The 16,688-nt window shown below is 32.9% G+C and overlaps 1 protein-coding gene across 2 annotated transcripts; it reads left to right on the plus strand.

The window, feature by feature from the left end:
* The first annotated feature begins 3,054 nt into the window (after positions 1–3,054).
* LOC133789139 (disease resistance protein RUN1-like) lies at positions 3,055–8,047 on the plus strand. 2 transcript variants are annotated; one of them, XM_062226877.1, is made up of 5 exons: positions 3,055–3,762; positions 4,329–5,322; positions 5,449–5,763; positions 5,867–7,198; positions 7,300–8,047. In XM_062226877.1, exons 1-5 carry the CDS (start codon positions 3,299–3,301, stop codon positions 7,894–7,896), a joined length of 3,702 nt encoding a protein of 1,233 aa, XP_062082861.1. In that variant the 5' UTR covers positions 3,055–3,298; the 3' UTR covers positions 7,897–8,047. The 2 variants fall into 2 exon arrangements, with proteins under 2 accessions (XP_062082861.1, XP_062082862.1); XM_062226878.1 differs by lacking the exon at positions 3,055–3,762 and adding an exon at positions 4,172–4,236.
* The last annotated feature ends 8,641 nt before the right edge of the window (positions 8,048–16,688 follow it).

The following is a 16,688-nucleotide window of genomic DNA, read 5'->3' on the forward strand; positions in this document are numbered from 1 at the left end:
ATGGTTTCGCTGTGAAGGACGACCTCGCGAACTCGAGGAGTATGTAACCTCGAAAGTGCTCCAAGCTTATAAGTTGGACTCGCAACTCACGATATCAAGGGTTCAGCACTTGTATAATTTTTTTTTATGCATCTCTTGCCCTCAGACAAAATGGTTCGAGCTCGAGAGGGTAAGCTCGAACATAAGGGCTTCGTCAATGGTAACTTGGGAGCATAAGCGAACCAATGTGACGAGCTCGTAATATGTAAATGCTCTCAAAGAGACATGGATCCAACATCCGGATATGTCAGTTGTGTGTGAATGTATTTATTGTTATAACTTCCCAATGTTTAAGGGATCTAATATGATATTGTTATTAAATCCCACGTCTTATGGGATATTATCATGCACGTAGCAAATAATGCATTAATTGGCATTATATTATTTGATTCACTAAATATCTTCCCGAAATATGTGGTTCCTGAAATATGTGGGAATGAATTCTGAAACTTTCTCTATAAATATAGAAGTAAATTTCATTTGTAAAGGACAGAAATATTAAGACTTGGAGAGAAGACTCTGGGCAACTATTCTCTAAAAAATTTCTAGAAAACTCCAAGGAACTAATAACATTGACTCGGACTAGGCAGATGTTAACTGCTGAACCATGTAAAAAGATATTTCCTTAATTCTCTTTATTCACAACCTTTGGTATATTATTGATTAATTTCTCTTCTTTCTTAAGTTGACGAAAAACGGCGTCAACAAAAGGTATTTTCACTAAATCAATATGCATTTTCTTTAAATTATATTCTCATTATTTCATAACTTGATGTTTTGATGCAATTTTATAAAAATACTTTTTGAACTTCAAAAATTAGTTTCCAATTACATCAATCATAAAATATTTTAAATGTTCTTTAGTTGTATTCTTGATAAAGATGAAACAGTCATTTCAGAGAATGTTCACATATATTTTGTGATTATATTTCTTTTTCATAGAATACATGAATATATATATATGTATAAAAATATGTATTTCTTTAATATATCTCAATCAATTATAATGATGAATATTACTTTTCAATTGGCATAATCTTTAGGATATATGCAAGATCTTATTAAGGATTTATAATAAATAATTTTTTCTTCTCAATATGCCATGGGAGTTTACAATCTCTAATGGAAACATAATTAAAAAAAATACTATAGTGAAATTGATATCAAAGATGTGAGATAATATAAGCACATATAAATATAATCATATTTATGATAATAGGTTATTACACCATCTCATACAATCACAATGGTGAAATAGCATCTCATATATATATATATATATACAAGTCTTATCAAAATATGCAATATGATAGTGATATAAGCATAGCTTCGCAACAAAATAATTTTACCTCAATGAAATATGATAACTAGAGTTTTGATGATGATTTTTGATATCAACATATGATGGCGGCTGAAGAATGAATCATCAAGTTCAGATTCAATTAATGATTATGACTAGAGACCCGTGATAATATTTTGAACCCTACAAACAATGGTAGTTAGATAATCGTGTTGATAACATGTTATAAAACTATTAAGAATATTGAAATATAAAGTATAAAGAAATAGACAAAGAAATAGAGAGAGAAGAGAAGAGAGAGTTAAACTCTTGTGTGTATTATTTCAATGGGGAAATAACTCCTATTTATACATATAAATAAACCCTAAGAAAATCGGGTAACTACTTTAAATACAATCAATAATTAATGCTGATATTCTACTTCTGTAACCTAGTGATTCTTCATTATTATGGACATTCATATATATAATAATTTATAACATTTATAATTATTTTCCAATTATTAAAATAATTATAGTGTGAAAACTTCGTTTTTCTTTTGAAAAAAAGAAGAAGGAAAATTTGGTTTCTTAGCCATATCATATTATGAGGCAAATAATAACTCTCAGTAAAAGTTGGGGGCCTGAGTGGTTTTTTGTCCTAAATAAAACTATAGTATATTTTAAAAGTGTGAATTCAAATTGAAATAAATCATCATTTCGTTTTATAAAAAGCAACCCAACTTTAATTAAATCTATAAAATAAAACAATTAATTTCCCATTGTCATCTTTGGTAAAAGCAACATTACTTATTACACTTTCCTTCTCTCGTTTTTCCTATATATGTTGTCTATAATTTTCCAATAAAAAATTCAAAATCTTTAAAGCAAGGCGAAAATTCAAAAATGTCATTCGGTTTCATAATTTGCTGAGCTAGAGACCTCTTTTTTGTGGGCCAAAGTACAAAAGCCATTAGATTCTTTCAAAGAAAGATGTCAATGAATAAAAGAGATAAAAGTATGCAACACATCCTCTCTAAAACATATATGAGATCCATACTCACATTAGCAAAATCAACAAAACTTCAAGATTCCTTAATAATTGCACAATATATAATTTATGATTCTATAATGATATACTAATTTAAAATATAGACTACGTACCACATAAGAAGGCCCTGAAATTATTAGTTTAATCTTGGTAATAAGAACTTTAGGAAAATTTTGTGTCATATTAGATGATGATGAAGATGTAGAAAAAGAAGATAAGATAACTTTAATTTTAAAAAATAATAATAAAGGTAATAGGATTCTCATAAAGAGGGGAAAAAAAAAGTAAGATAACACTAGCTAGACTCACTACTAAAATTATATCAGTCTTTTGATAATTATTGACTACTGGTTCTAATCTTCGTTAGCGTGGAAAACTTCCTTCAAACTCTATAATTTTTGTTGATACATAGCAGGAAAGAAGTAGACATGATTTTGTTTTTTAAATTTTCCAGTGTTTTTTTTATTATTAATTAAAGGAGTATGCATAATTATAACACAGGCCTATCATCTCTATATGTTGATGACAATATATTTGGTTTTGGAAATATGTCGATTATAAGTTAAATAAATAAACTAATATATTTGGTCCATTGTAAAGTTGATGAGGAAGTTTCCCTATATCCTGGCCTAGTCTAGTCATTTATGCTTTAATTGAACTTTATTAATGAAAGTGCAACAGTGGTGGTCAGTCTCTTTGGGGTCTTCTTCTTTATCTTTATCTTTATTAAAGCTGTCTTCTTCTTCTTCTTTATCTTTATTAACATCATCGCATACAAATATATTTCCCAGAAATTCTTACAAGAATTACCAAGATTGAATCTTTTTCATGAGCTACGTAGTCCATATATATACTTGCAACTTTAGTTTTTCCAATATTATAGTTTTGCTCAATTTTCTATAGTGAGTTTTTCTTAAGATTTGCATCAATATGGCACCAAAGAATAACAAGTACGACGTTTTCATAAGCTTTAGAGGTGAGGACACCCGTAACAATTTCACTAGCCATCTTCACAAAGCATTGCTGCTTAAAAATTTACAAGTTTACATGGATGAGAGGCTTGAGAGTGGTGATGAGATTTCTTCAGCTCTTTTGAAAGCAATTGAAGACTCAAAGCTTTCTGTCATAGTTTTCTCGGAAAATTATGCATCTTCGAGGTGGTGTTTGGATGAATTGGTTCATATTCTGAGGTGTAAAGAAAGATATGGGCAGATTGTTGTGCCAATATTTTATCATGTGAGTCCATGTGATATCAGAAAACAATCAGGGAATTTTGGAGTTGCATTTGGTGCACTTGAGGAACGCTTTGGAACTGAATCTGATAGATTGAGTCAATGGAGGACTGCTTTAACATCTGCTGCTAATCTTTCTGGCTGTAATGCACCCATAACCAGGTACCATTTTTTTATTACTTTATTTATTTAACTTATTATAGATATTAGATTATGATGTCCAAAATGGAATAAGTGTAAGAATATTGAACTATTAATAAAAATATGTGTAACTCCACTAATCACCAATTAATTTTTAAATGGAGATTCTTGTCAATAAAGATCTAAATGTTGAAGAAACTCCCCTGCTTTTGTTTATAAAAAAGAGAATTTAATGAAGTTTATATAAAAGATCCTTGATAATATTATTCTCTCCATTTGTTTTTATGTAACACAATGAAAGTTTATTATATTTAAATCTTTGATAATATTATATAAACATGCAAGTGCAAGATAAAGATACATTTAGAGCTCATTGATTAATTCCATTCCATCTGATAAAAACTTTTATTATTTGGTTTTGTTCTAGGTGTGAGTCCGACTTAATTGAGAAAATTGTCGAAGACATCTTGAACAAACTGAATTCTTTGTCATCAAGTAGTGACTATTTATGTAACATAATGTAACTTTTATTATTTGGTTTTTATTACTTTATTTATGTAACATAATGGCCTTGTTGGAATGAGCAGACGCATTGAACATCTTGAATCATTGTTATTGTGTGTTCCAATTTTGGGCATTTGCGGCATGGGCGGGATGGGTAAGACAACTCTAGCGCGAGCCTTATTTACTCAAATTTTCAATCGGTTCGAAGGTTACTGCTTTCTTGAAAATGTTAGGGAAGAATGGGAAAAACATAATGGACTCGGTTTAAAGAAACAACTTTATTCTGAGTTATTGAAGGAAAAAAATCAAGATATAGTCATGATCAACATGTTTGTGAAGGATAGACTTTGTCGTAAAAAAGTACTAATTGTTCTTGATGATTTGGATGATGTAGATCAATTTGAGCAATTATTATTAGGAGATCGTGATTGGTTATGTCATGGAAGTAGAGTAATTATAACTACTAGAGATCAACAAATACTCAAGAATATTGGGGTTGATCAAATCTACATGGCAAATCAACTAGGGGATGATGAGGCTCTTCAACTCTTTAGTTTGAATGGATTCAAAAGTGATTTTCCACCAACTAGTTTTATGGAGTTGTCGCTAAAAGTAGTGAATTATGCCGCAGGAATGCCATTGGCTCTTAAAGTTTTAGGTTCTCATTTGTATTCGAAAAGTGAAGAAGAGTGGAATAGTGCAATAAACAAGTTGAAAGTGTTTCCTAACCAAAAGATTCAAAATATATTGAGGATAAGTTATGATGGGCTAGACGATAAAGAAAGGGGTGTGTTTCTAGATATCGCATGCTTTTTCAAAGGCAAGGATAAGGATTTTGTGGGAGGAATATTGGATGATGATTGTACGTTTGCAGATGTGATTAGAGTTCTCATTGATAGATGTTTGATATTTGAGATATTTGAGATAGATTATGAGAATAAGACCACACTATGGATGCATGATTTGATACAAGAAATGGGCCGGGAAATTGTTCGTCAAGAATGCATCAAAGAGCCTGGAATGCGTAGCAGACTATGGATTACTGAAGACATTTGTCATGTCTTAAAAAACAACACAGTAAGTATGTCCTGATTAACTTGTATATATATATATATATATACTAGTGGAAAATAAAACAAACTATAATGTGAAAATAATGATAGAAAGTATATGCTTAGTGTTGTTTGTTCTAATAATTTTCAGGGTAGCGAAAAAGTTGAAGGAATATTCCTAAACTTCTGTGGGATCAATAAAGGGAGTCATTTCAAATTGAAGCCTACAGTCTTTAGAGAAATGTACAATCTAAGACTACTTCAAATATTATTTGAAGATTGTATACAAATGGAGAAGTGCAAATTTCAACTTCCTCATGATCTTGATACACTTCCTGATTCTCTTAGATATCTCAATTGTCCTTACTACCCATTCAAGTCTTTACCATCAAATTTTGTGCCACAACATCTTGTGGAACTCAACATGCCCTTTAGCAAGTTGGAGCAACTTCCAAACGAATTCAAGGTACGTATATTTATCCTATAATATATAATTTTACTTTATATAAGTACGTGAGCTAGGAATATATTTATTTATTTATTTTTGCCACTATTTCCTTTTGTTACAGTGTCTTGAGAGCTTAAAAGTTGTCGATCTCAGTTTTTCAAAGAATTTGATTCATATGCCAGATTTATCTCAAGCTAATTTGAAGAGTCTATTTCTTAAAGGCTGTGAGAGTTTGGAAGAAGCTTCTTCACTCAACTTTCAACAAATTCTTGCTCACAAGTGTTTTACAAAAGAAAATATAGTAACAGAAACAAATTACATTAATATCAATTATTGGGGACCTGAGGAGACTGATCATAAACCATCGTGGTTGGAATCTTATGAACACATAAACTACTTCCTTAATCTCGGTGGCTGCTCTACTCTTAAAGTTCTCTCAGAGATGTCTGGGAACATTAAATACATTTGTTTATCTTCCACTTCCATAGAAGAGCTGCACTCTTCAATTTGGTCTCTTGTTCATCTTTCTATTTTGGATCTTAGCAATTGTAAATGCCTCAAGAATCTTCCGAGTGGAATTGGACAATTGGAGTCTCTAAATCATCTATATTTAGATGGTTGTTTATCTTTTGATAGGTTTCCTGAGCGGCTTCCAAAGAAAATTAGATTATTAGACTTGAGGGGAACTAAGATAAAAGAAGTGCCTTCGTCTTCCTTAGAAAATCTCTCTAGTCTTGAGGATCTATGTCTAATGAATTGCACGGAGCTTGAAACCCTACCAACGAGTATCTGTAAGCTGACATCTCTTGTGAGGCTAAACCTATCTGATTGCTCAGAATTGAAAAGTTTCCCTGAAATCTCAGAGCCAATGAAAAGTTTGAGAAACCTTCATCTAGATCAAACAGGAATTATAAAGTTACCCTCGTCAATTGAAAATCTTAATGGGCTTGAACGGTTGAGTTTAAGGAGATGTAATAATCTAGAGTTTATTCCAAACAACATATACAATATGAGCCATCTTCAATTGCTGTGCCTTTCTGAATGTTCAAAACTTCAAAGTTTGCCTGCTGTGACGGCTGATTTCCAATTTAAGATTGAAGTGGATCTTAGCTATAAAAACATATTCAAAATCCCTGACTGGAATCTTGGTTTATCTTCATTACCATTGATGGAGTCTGAACCATGTGGATCAATGATTGATGAAGGACTAGTGAGCATCAAACGACTTTCTAATATGGTTTTATATTTGTTACAACGTTGTGACACTGCCGATACTTTCGTCGTACCTGATTTCATGGTCGATTCATGTCGATGCTTGGTCTCATATAGTGACAAACAACCATACTATTTTTGTGGTTGCTCAAGATTGAATATTGAAAAATACAACAAAATAGTGACTGACTTCTGGAAATACCTCTTCCGTCAGGCAACTTATTTTGGTCTACAACCAAAGGTATGTTAGTGTTTTTCTTTCTTTGGTAATAATTAAAATTAATTAACCTGTGTTTTTTACAAATGAAATAATTATAATAATTTCTCTAAATTGTGTTGCAGAAAAATATTTTTCCCAGAATGAATTTATGTTGTCCAGGAAATGAATTTGCGGATTTTTTTGATAATGTGTCTAAAGGATCTTCAGTTGATGTCAATCTTTGTCCACAGTCTTACAATTCCAACTTTTTGGGTTATGTCTTTTGTGTTCTCATCGAATTTGATCACTACTGTTTTGATAATATTAACCGTTTGAATTTTCGATGCGAGTACAATTACAAAACCAATAATGGTGAAAGCAACAAGCGTAGTTGGAGTATCCATATACCAGAAAACAAGTACGCATTTGTTGAGATTGGAATTCTCAATTCAGATCACATGTTTATGGGGTGCATTCTTGAGGAGTACGATGAGCATCTTAATGCAAATGCATTACAGATAGTGTCATTTGATTTTCACCTTGTCCAACATGATTGGGAAGCACTAGTTAACGTTGGCAAGTATAGAGTGAAAAAGTGTGGAGTTCACATGTTAAATCTTGATGATTTAATTGATGACTCAAATCATTTAGATGCTGAGTTTGATAATGATGTGTTATTTTACAGAAGAAAACAATTTCAGTTTTCAGGTAAGGGCCCATTCATTATGCGATTATTATAACTTATGTAGTTTCTTTTCTTCTCTATAGTGAGTGTTAAGATTAATGCTTTCTTGTGAGTTTGAGAGTGTTTTTTCTCTTTGTGAACCGTGACTTTGTAATAACCTTGATCATCTAGTAAGTTTGAAGTAAAACCTTTGTTCTGTTGTCTTATATTGTTCCATATTATCTTTTGTCGTATGTTTGTGTTGTGTTCAAATTATGCTCACACTCAGAAGACAGTTTTACATGGGACCAAGGGGAGCTTTTATATAGAAAAAAGGACCAAAATTTAAAAAATAAAATTATATTAAAATCCACTAAATATTTTGATTTTTTTTTATTATTTTCTAATAGCATTGGTCATCATTGAGGATAGTTAATGTGCCATTTCAGCATTAATTTTATAGTTGGGCGGTTAATGATGTTGTTAATAACAACTTTCTCTATTTTCTTAATAATAAGTGTTGTTTCGTAAGTAATAATATAAATTCATATTCTAATGAGATTGACTCTCAAAGTGTTGAATTAATAAGTTAGTTAATTGATGCAAATATAAAACAAAAATTCGATGGCATAGCAGGTTTATTTTATTAATTTACATTGGAATTCTTAATAAAATAAAAAACCCATATAATCCAATCATATTTATTTGTATAGAATTACATGTAGTTTTACATATTAATAATCAGTTTACACAGTATGGGAAGATTTATGATCATGTTATATATTTCCTTTCTAGATCTACTTTCTATGTGGATTAGAAGATGCTAAGATTGATCATGTGTTTAATCTCAAAATTGTATATAATACTGAGAAGAATGATTCATATTATTATAAATCTCATGAACAAGAGAATTTTTTTGGAAGATTAAGTTCAGATTTAAATATTATTATAATTAATAATAGAGAATTTTACATAAAATGTCAAAAATGACACAATTTTAACATATGTAATGCCACATGGTAGTTTTTACATTTTTAGTGTTCATTTTTTTTTATACGGTACATTAAGTTTATATATTACAATTATACTATTTTGTCTAATCCGTGTACTTTGTAATGATTATTTGTATTTCTTTAAAATTTTAAATTTCAACGTAACGCTTTTCCCACTCTTTCCATGATTATTTGCATTTCTTTAATATTTTAAATTTCAACGTAGCACTCTTCCCACTCTATCCACTTTTCTTCTACACTCTTCTCTCTATTCATTCTTTTTCTAATACACGATCACACTTTAGACTCTTAATTTTTTTTTCCTAAAAACTTGTGTTGCTTTGTTAGTTGTACTCTATATTTTGATCATTATCTTCTTTTATTGTTTTTTAATTTGCTTAGCTTTCTTTTCATTTAAAGAAAAAAAAAAGTGTCGGTGGAATGATTTTTTTATTTATTTTTTATATATATTTTCTATAATACTTATTAAAAAAAGTCGGAAGTGGATCTTTTTTGTCATTCTTTCATTGAAAATGCCAAAAGTTCACATTTTTATCTCTTTCTCTATTTTATTGAACTTCCAAAAGTTCATAAATGCACATGTATATATCATTTCTCATGGAAAACTAGTTGATTCCAAAAAGAAATCATAAACATGAATATGCTTCAAGGAAGCATAGGAGCTAATGCGAGCAAAACTAATTTCTTATTTTCTGATCTGTTGTTGGATTGTTTATGTATGATTGTTTTGTGATTTCTTATTTTCTTTTATGTTGTTGGACTGATGTTGTTCTGGTGTTACTTATGTTGATCTAGGTTTTATGACTCAATGAGTTTTTCTCTAGATCTCTAATGGTTATGCTGATCTTTAATTGTTTATAAGTTGTTTTTTTATGCTTTCGTCTTTTGATTTATTTTTGTTATTGTTGTTGCATTTGATTTGATTTATTTTGTTATTTTTCAGTTTTCCTATTGTTTTCGTGTTGATCTCATGTTGATGATTCCTTCTATGTTTTTGGTTTGTTGCTTAAGTCTTGTTTTAGGATTTATGTTGAGTTGTTTGATTCAGTTTCGACAACACTGTCTCAACACCAAAACAATGCAATATATATTGTTAAAGATATAAAAAAAAAAAAAAAAAAAACTATCATCAACAGAAAAGCAACACACCATAAACTGATTCAGAATTAAAAAGGTTATTTTTCCAAACTTTTAACCTAGAATTAACAATATAGAACTTTTAAAGGAGAGAGAGAGATGAGCGGAGTGGAGTGGAGTGGAGTGGAGTGGAGTGGAGTGGGTATAAAGTGTTATTTATATTCTTTTTAATGCAATAAAAACAAAAGTTGCATAAAAAGTTGTGAAGCATTTATGAGTCTTTGACTTATGAGGTCCTTTTTTACTTTATTATTATTTCTCTTTTCTTTTATGATGCTCAGAAGTTATTACTCCCCTTTTTCTTTCTCGTGTCTAATAACTCTCTCTCCATCTCCTTCTTTCATTCTTTTTTCTTCTTATTCTTCTTCAAATTTTCACAGGAACAACACCATCAAAATTAGAGACCGTTGTTGACTTGATGTTCATTTTGTGTTGATCTTGCATTGTCTACTTTTCTGTACAAGTTGTGTGCTAGGATCATTGGCAATAATGTCAACACAAAATGCCAACAACCCAAAAGCAACAATGTTTTAGATTTTGTTGTTGTTGCTGTCAGGTCCAGATCGCCGGCAACTATGGTGTTTTGACGTTGCTGCTTTCTTAGATCGAGATCGGGTTGTAGTTTTGGTTTTGTTTTCAGATCGAGATATGTTGTCGTTGTGGTGCTGCTTTTCAGATCTAGATCGTTTGTAGTTGGGGTATTGTTTCAGATCGAAATGCTCTGTAGTTTTGTTGTTGTTTCAGGTCGAGTTTGGTTGTTGTTTGAAATCGAAATCATCATGGATCACCTGAGAGAGGACTGGTCTGTGGTTTTGTTGTTGTTTGAGGTCAAGTTTGGATGTTGTTTCAGGCAGAAATCACCGTGCGTGTCGCCTAAGAGAGGACAGGTTGCCGCCTGCAAGAGAGAGAGAGCAAGTAGTATTTCTGTAATTTTGAAGTTTTGTTTTGTACAAATGTAAAATATTTCGTGCTACAGCAAAAATGATATTTTTTATTACTTTTTGGTTATTTTAGAAAAAAAATCCGTTAATAATATTACTAGAATGGCAAAGTATTAATTCATTATTTCAGCTTGGAGATCTAAATGACATATACCATCTTGAATAGTACTAAGATCAGCTCGAAAGCGTATTAAGAAGTGTCAGAAAGTATTTAAGCGAATTATTCCTATTTAATAATACTTTTCTTATATTGTTTACAACACTCAAATCATTATTTAATTAATTATATATTATAATGTCCATAAGAAGACAAAACACATTGGAGGTAGTTTCTATCTAGGATAAATAAATATATATATATATCAATTATATATATGTCATCTATTTTACTTCCTCCTAACCGAGTAGACTACACTGAAAAAAAAATAAGGTTGTTTACTTGAGACCAGGGCTGACTCTGTGCTAAAGCGAGCAAGGCCCATACCTAGGGCCCCTTATTCCAAGGGCCACTTTTAAAAAAATTCTTTTGAAAAGCACCTATAATTTTTAGAAAATTCATTCAAAAGGACCCCTAATACTTATTTTTTCCTAGGGCCCAATATCATTTAGGGCTGGCCATACTTGAGGCCCTACACATACAATACGGTAAACTTGAAAAAATAAAATTAAGAATGAAAACATATAAATGGAATATAATTAATATCACCATATAAATATTAAAATTGCATAAAATAACGTATGAGATATAAATGTATTGGATTATGAAATGCTTAGTTTAATGTATGATTATAATTTATTTTTCTTGGGGCTCTTTTTATTAGGGTACTAATCATAATAATATATACTAAAATAATATCCTAGATTCATACTATACTAACACTAGAAAATATACCTCAAAAAAAAATATACTGTATTAATTATATAATAAGATATATTGACTTTTTATTAAATAAAACTTGAATATTTACGTCTTTATTTTCATCTTTTTCTTTTTCTACGAATCTAATTATAATTTTTTTTTTTAAATATCATGATTAACAATAAAACGTAAGTATAATGGTAGTGGTGGGTCTAGTCTATAATGGGTTCATATTACTTTGATTATTAAAGTTGTTTTTTTTCTTTAAATATCATTATATGTTATAATAATACAATAAGATACAATATATTACACTATAGAATATAATGCTCCCTCTTATACGTACCTGAAGTATGGGTCGTTACACACCGTCTACGGTGACTTCTTAATGGCATTTTTAGTCCCTTTCTAAGTAGTGAATAGTAAAATTTAAGATATTTACATAATATAAAATATTCATTATATACATAATGTATAATAAACTCAGGAAAAATAAACAAACAAATATCTCTCTCTGAAGCCACGGAGTATCGATATTGATTTACCAATCTACTTGCTTATAATGTTGATCCAGCTAACGTGGCAAACAGAAAGAAAGTTATGCAGATGCATTTGTGAAACTTGAACAACATTTTTCTGTTAATCAAACTTGAAAGTTATGAGGAAGGGTCGTTTGGATTTTTCTTTCAAAGAAGAAGTCTCCCCAGACTCCTGAAGAGGAAGATGCAATGAAAAAAATTACTTACGCATCTGCAGTTGGAAGTCTGATGTATGCTATGTTGTGTGACAAGATATTTGCTACGCAGTGGAAGTAGTGAGAAAATATCAGTCAAACCTAGGACCGAAACATTGGATAGCAGTTAAGCATATCCTGAAGTATTTAAGGCAGACTAGGGAATATATGTTAGTCTATAAATGTGGTGTTTTGAACCTTGTAGGCTACACCGATTCAAATTTTCAGATTGTTGTTGATGACAGGAAGTCTACTTCTAGAATGATGTTTACTCTTGGGGGTGGAGCTGTGATATGGAGAAGCGTAAATCAGTCTGCGATCTCAAGTTCCACCAGGGAGGCTAAGTACAAAGTTGCGTCTGAAGCAGCTAAAGAAATAGTCTGGCTAAAGAAGTTCTATTCAGATCTTGGTGTAATTTCAAAAATGGATAAACTGCTTGTGTTATTTTGTGACAACATAGGAGTGATAGCCAACTCGAAAGAACCCCGAAGTCACAAGAGGAGTAAGCATATAGAAAGGAAGTACCACATAATTCGAGAATATGTGGTCATGGGAGAAGTAAAAGCACTACAACAAAAAATGTCATTTGCGTCAATTTAGCACTACCACAGTTGAGTTTTTACGTCAGTTTAATATGTGACGCAATTGCCCATGACGCAAACCAGAATGTCATTTGCGTCAGTGGGGCACTGCCACAAATGTTAAAAACGAGTATTTTTTGCGTCAGTTGGGCACTGTCACATAAAGTATTAACCAGGAAAATTGTAAATGTTTATGCCAATTTCCCTGGCCTATTTTGATAAAAAAAAAAATCAACAGCAGAAACAAAAAAACAACAGCAAAAACAGAAAAGCAGCAGTATGAACAGAAAAACAACAGTATAAGTTTTTATAAATATTTATCTAGAGTTAACATTTGTGATCAAAACTATAAAAATAATTCAAATATCAAAGTTAATATATGTACTCTTGTGTTCTAAATTTCTAAGTGTTAAACCTACTTAAACTAAAATTTCCTCACTCACTTTCTCATTTGCTAATTGAGATACGCCATAATTGATTCGGTCCACTCATCTCGTATCTCGTTGATTTCGTCAGCCGAATATAGACTCGTATTCGTAAACTAATTAGAAAATATTTAAAATAATAAGTTAGAAATCATTCAAATAAAATCATGAACGATAGTTTAAATGAAAATTAAAAAGTGTTGGCCCTCTTTTTGGTCAACTGACACGGAGTCAAATGCTTGATGTGATGGGAAGTGTTGAAATAGATCTAATGGAAAGAACAGTAACCGACACAACAAATATAGTGGTTCGGCCCCACGAAGTGGTAATGACCTACGTCCACTTAAGCTATTATTGATATTAATTCTCAAAGGAGTGATTAAAGAACTAGGGTTCTCCGAGTTTCACAAGCCTTAGAGGGATGAACGATACACTCGAAAGATAATAGCTATAATCCTCTTGTAAAGCAAAAACACAAATTAGCCCCCAAAGTCCCTTCCTTGAGCTATTTCTCTATATTTATAGGCTCAAGGAGGATTACATGAATTAGTTACAGATATTCTTTCCTAAATAATTGGATCATGGGAGATAATCTCGGATATGATTACAATTGCACAAGATCATCTCGAAATACATGGAGTATACGACCAAGCTGGTCGTATGTAAAACCCAAATGTTATGCCAGGGGCATCGCACTGGTCGATGGTCGAATAGAACCTCTGCCAGGTGTCAGCCACGTGTTAAAAATGTTCGCTACGTCATCCACGCCTACTTTTTGGATAACATTTGCCCCCCAAGTTTATTTATTACGACCAGCAATAAATAAACTTTTTAGCAAAACGACCCTTCGATTACCCCACCAAATCTATCAGAGTAGTTCGTGCCTCCTTGGAAAAAGTGACCTACTCACGTCTAATCATGCCTTTTCGGTTCCCAAGCAATCCTATGATGGCTATCACTCTTCCCCACGCCTTGAAAAAAAGAAACTTATGATTATCTCTTTTTCCATATCTCAAGCGATATATATAACTTCCAGAACTTCCTTTTCCCTTTTTACAAACTAATTTTCTATCAAGAACTCTTCCAAGAACCCCCAAGTCAAAACTCAGAACCTCTTTGAAGATCACCCTTCGTAGTTCCAGGAATCGGCTGCTCGCACACCTACATTCGGAATCTCTTCAGAACTCCACAATATTTGTCTAGGTAAGCTTCAGAACTTTTGCATCCTTAACTTTGCTGTACATGCCGATTTAAGCTAGTTTTTTATGCTCTGATATTACACTGTGTTCTTGGGTAGAGATGAATGAAAATGGGGTGTTTGTCGAGTGATGCTAGATATGGTGGCTTATATTTTCCATTTAGGAGTTATGAATCAGTTTGATAGTCGAGATCATAAATTTAGGACATAAAATCGAAGTAAAAATTCGATTTTTATACTAGTTGAAAAACTGGGTTTTTCCCGCCCTTACTGAAGTTGAAAAAGCTTTTTCAGAAAAAACTTTCTGCTTTCACTTTTTGATCTGTTTTTTCAAACTGTTTGTTTGAAAATTTTAGTTTTTTGTTAGAATGCTGCTGTATAAAAGTTAGACTTTTATACACGGACAGCGTTCTTCTAACCAACTTTTTAGGCTCTTCATCTTCGCCTCGCCATTTTTCTGTCCGCAGATTTTAATGCCAGATTTGTGGGGAGGTGAGAGGCCGATCGACGACGATCTTCTTGCGCAGCTGCTCGAGGGCGAAGAATAGCCAGCTTACTGCGTCCACGAGATTCCTTTTTCTAGAATTTCTCCTTCCAGACCTCGACCAACTCCAATCAGAATGGGTCGTGTCAAGTCCACTGCCCAAAAGAAGAAAAAACCTGAAAATCCCTCAAATCCTCCAGCCCAGCCTGACTTGCAGGCTGGGGTTCCTTCGACCAGTAGTCAAGAAAATATTGTTCAAGACCCTCACATCCAAGTTAGGGCTCGCCCTCGGCATTCAATTCTTCCCGATGTCGAGTGGTATCTTTCCCCACTTAGCCAAGTAACCTTCAGGATGCTAGCCAACTATTTTAAAAAGTATGGCCTTACTGGGGTAACTCTTAAAATCCCTACTGCGGATCAAAGGGAAAATTTTCCTGGAGGCGCTTAGAGCACTTGGTCGAGGTATCACATAGAGGCTGGGGCTACCCTTCCTCTCCATCCATTCTTCCAGGGGGTGGCAAACTACTTTGGTGTCTCCCTTTTCCAAATTACACCCAACGGATATAGAATTCTTGCTGCACTCTATATCCTTTAAAACCATAAAAAATGCCCAGAGCCTACCCCCCCACAAGGTCAATTACCTTTTTGACCTTAAGTCCAACCCCCAACAATCTGGTACGGGGTTCTTTCATTTTTGTCACCAGGAGACCACCCGAACCTTCCTGAGTGACACCACCTACATTTCCAACGTGGGGAAATACAGTCAGAAGTATTTCCTCATGCCTAACATGGTCGCAAATAACTTGGCCTTCACTCGAGGAGGTAAATGTCTTTTTCCACTGGTCGTTGCTTTTACTTAGCAAATTCCCTTGCATTTTTCTGAAATATCTTGTGTTTTTCAGGCCCATGGTTGCGACCAGACCCAACACCAGACATGGTGTTGAGGTCTGCCATGTTGGCCAGCATGACGGACGTTGAGAAGAGCGTCAAGTCCCTGGTCACCGAGGCCAACTTGAGGCTAGCTGGCCTCCTGGTCCCTCACTAGGATGTGAGGGAACCTGTGGCAGGAAGTGCCGCTGCCGAGGAAAATCCCGAGCAGCAACCGACAGTGTCTCCTCCTCGATGGAGACCGACTGGGGTTACAATCAGGGAACCCGCTGGCACTCCCCCAGCAGAAAGGTCTTCTGCCCCTCAATGAAAGGGAAAACAAAAGGCAGCCGAGCCTGTCATAGACTTAGACGAGTCCTTTGACGAAAACGGTATTGTTATTTCACTCTTAGATAACTTGCCAATTCCCTGTCATTTATTCGACGGGTACGACAATTTTACATATGCTCCAAACCTAGGGTCAGACTTCTTCATGCCAGAGAGTGAGTGTATGACTAGTAGAGTCAATAGTATAGCGACCAGTAGTAATAGCTCGGGTATTTAACTCTGTAATTTTCTTTATTTCTTTTTCGATGCAACATAACTTGTCATCTATTTTTGGCTTACTGT

This window comes from Humulus lupulus, chromosome 7, assembly GCF_963169125.1.
Source record: "Humulus lupulus chromosome 7, drHumLupu1.1, whole genome shotgun sequence".
Taxonomy (NCBI): domain Eukaryota; kingdom Viridiplantae; phylum Streptophyta; class Magnoliopsida; order Rosales; family Cannabaceae; genus Humulus; species Humulus lupulus.

What these genes read in the sequence shown, in the direction of transcription:
- LOC133789139 (XM_062226877.1), top strand. Translation starts at nt 3,299, where the DNA reads ATGGCACCAAAGAATAACAAGTACGACGTTTTCATAAGCTTTAGAGGT. An exon ending in TGTAATGCACCCATAACCAG is followed by an intron (nt 3,763 to 4,328) that starts GTACCATTTTTT and finishes TGGAATGAGCAG; the next exon opens with ACGCATTGAACATCTTGAAT. An exon ending in ATTTTGGTCTACAACCAAAG is followed by an intron (nt 7,199 to 7,299) that starts GTATGTTAGTGT and finishes ATTGTGTTGCAG; the next exon opens with AAAAATATTTTTCCCAGAAT.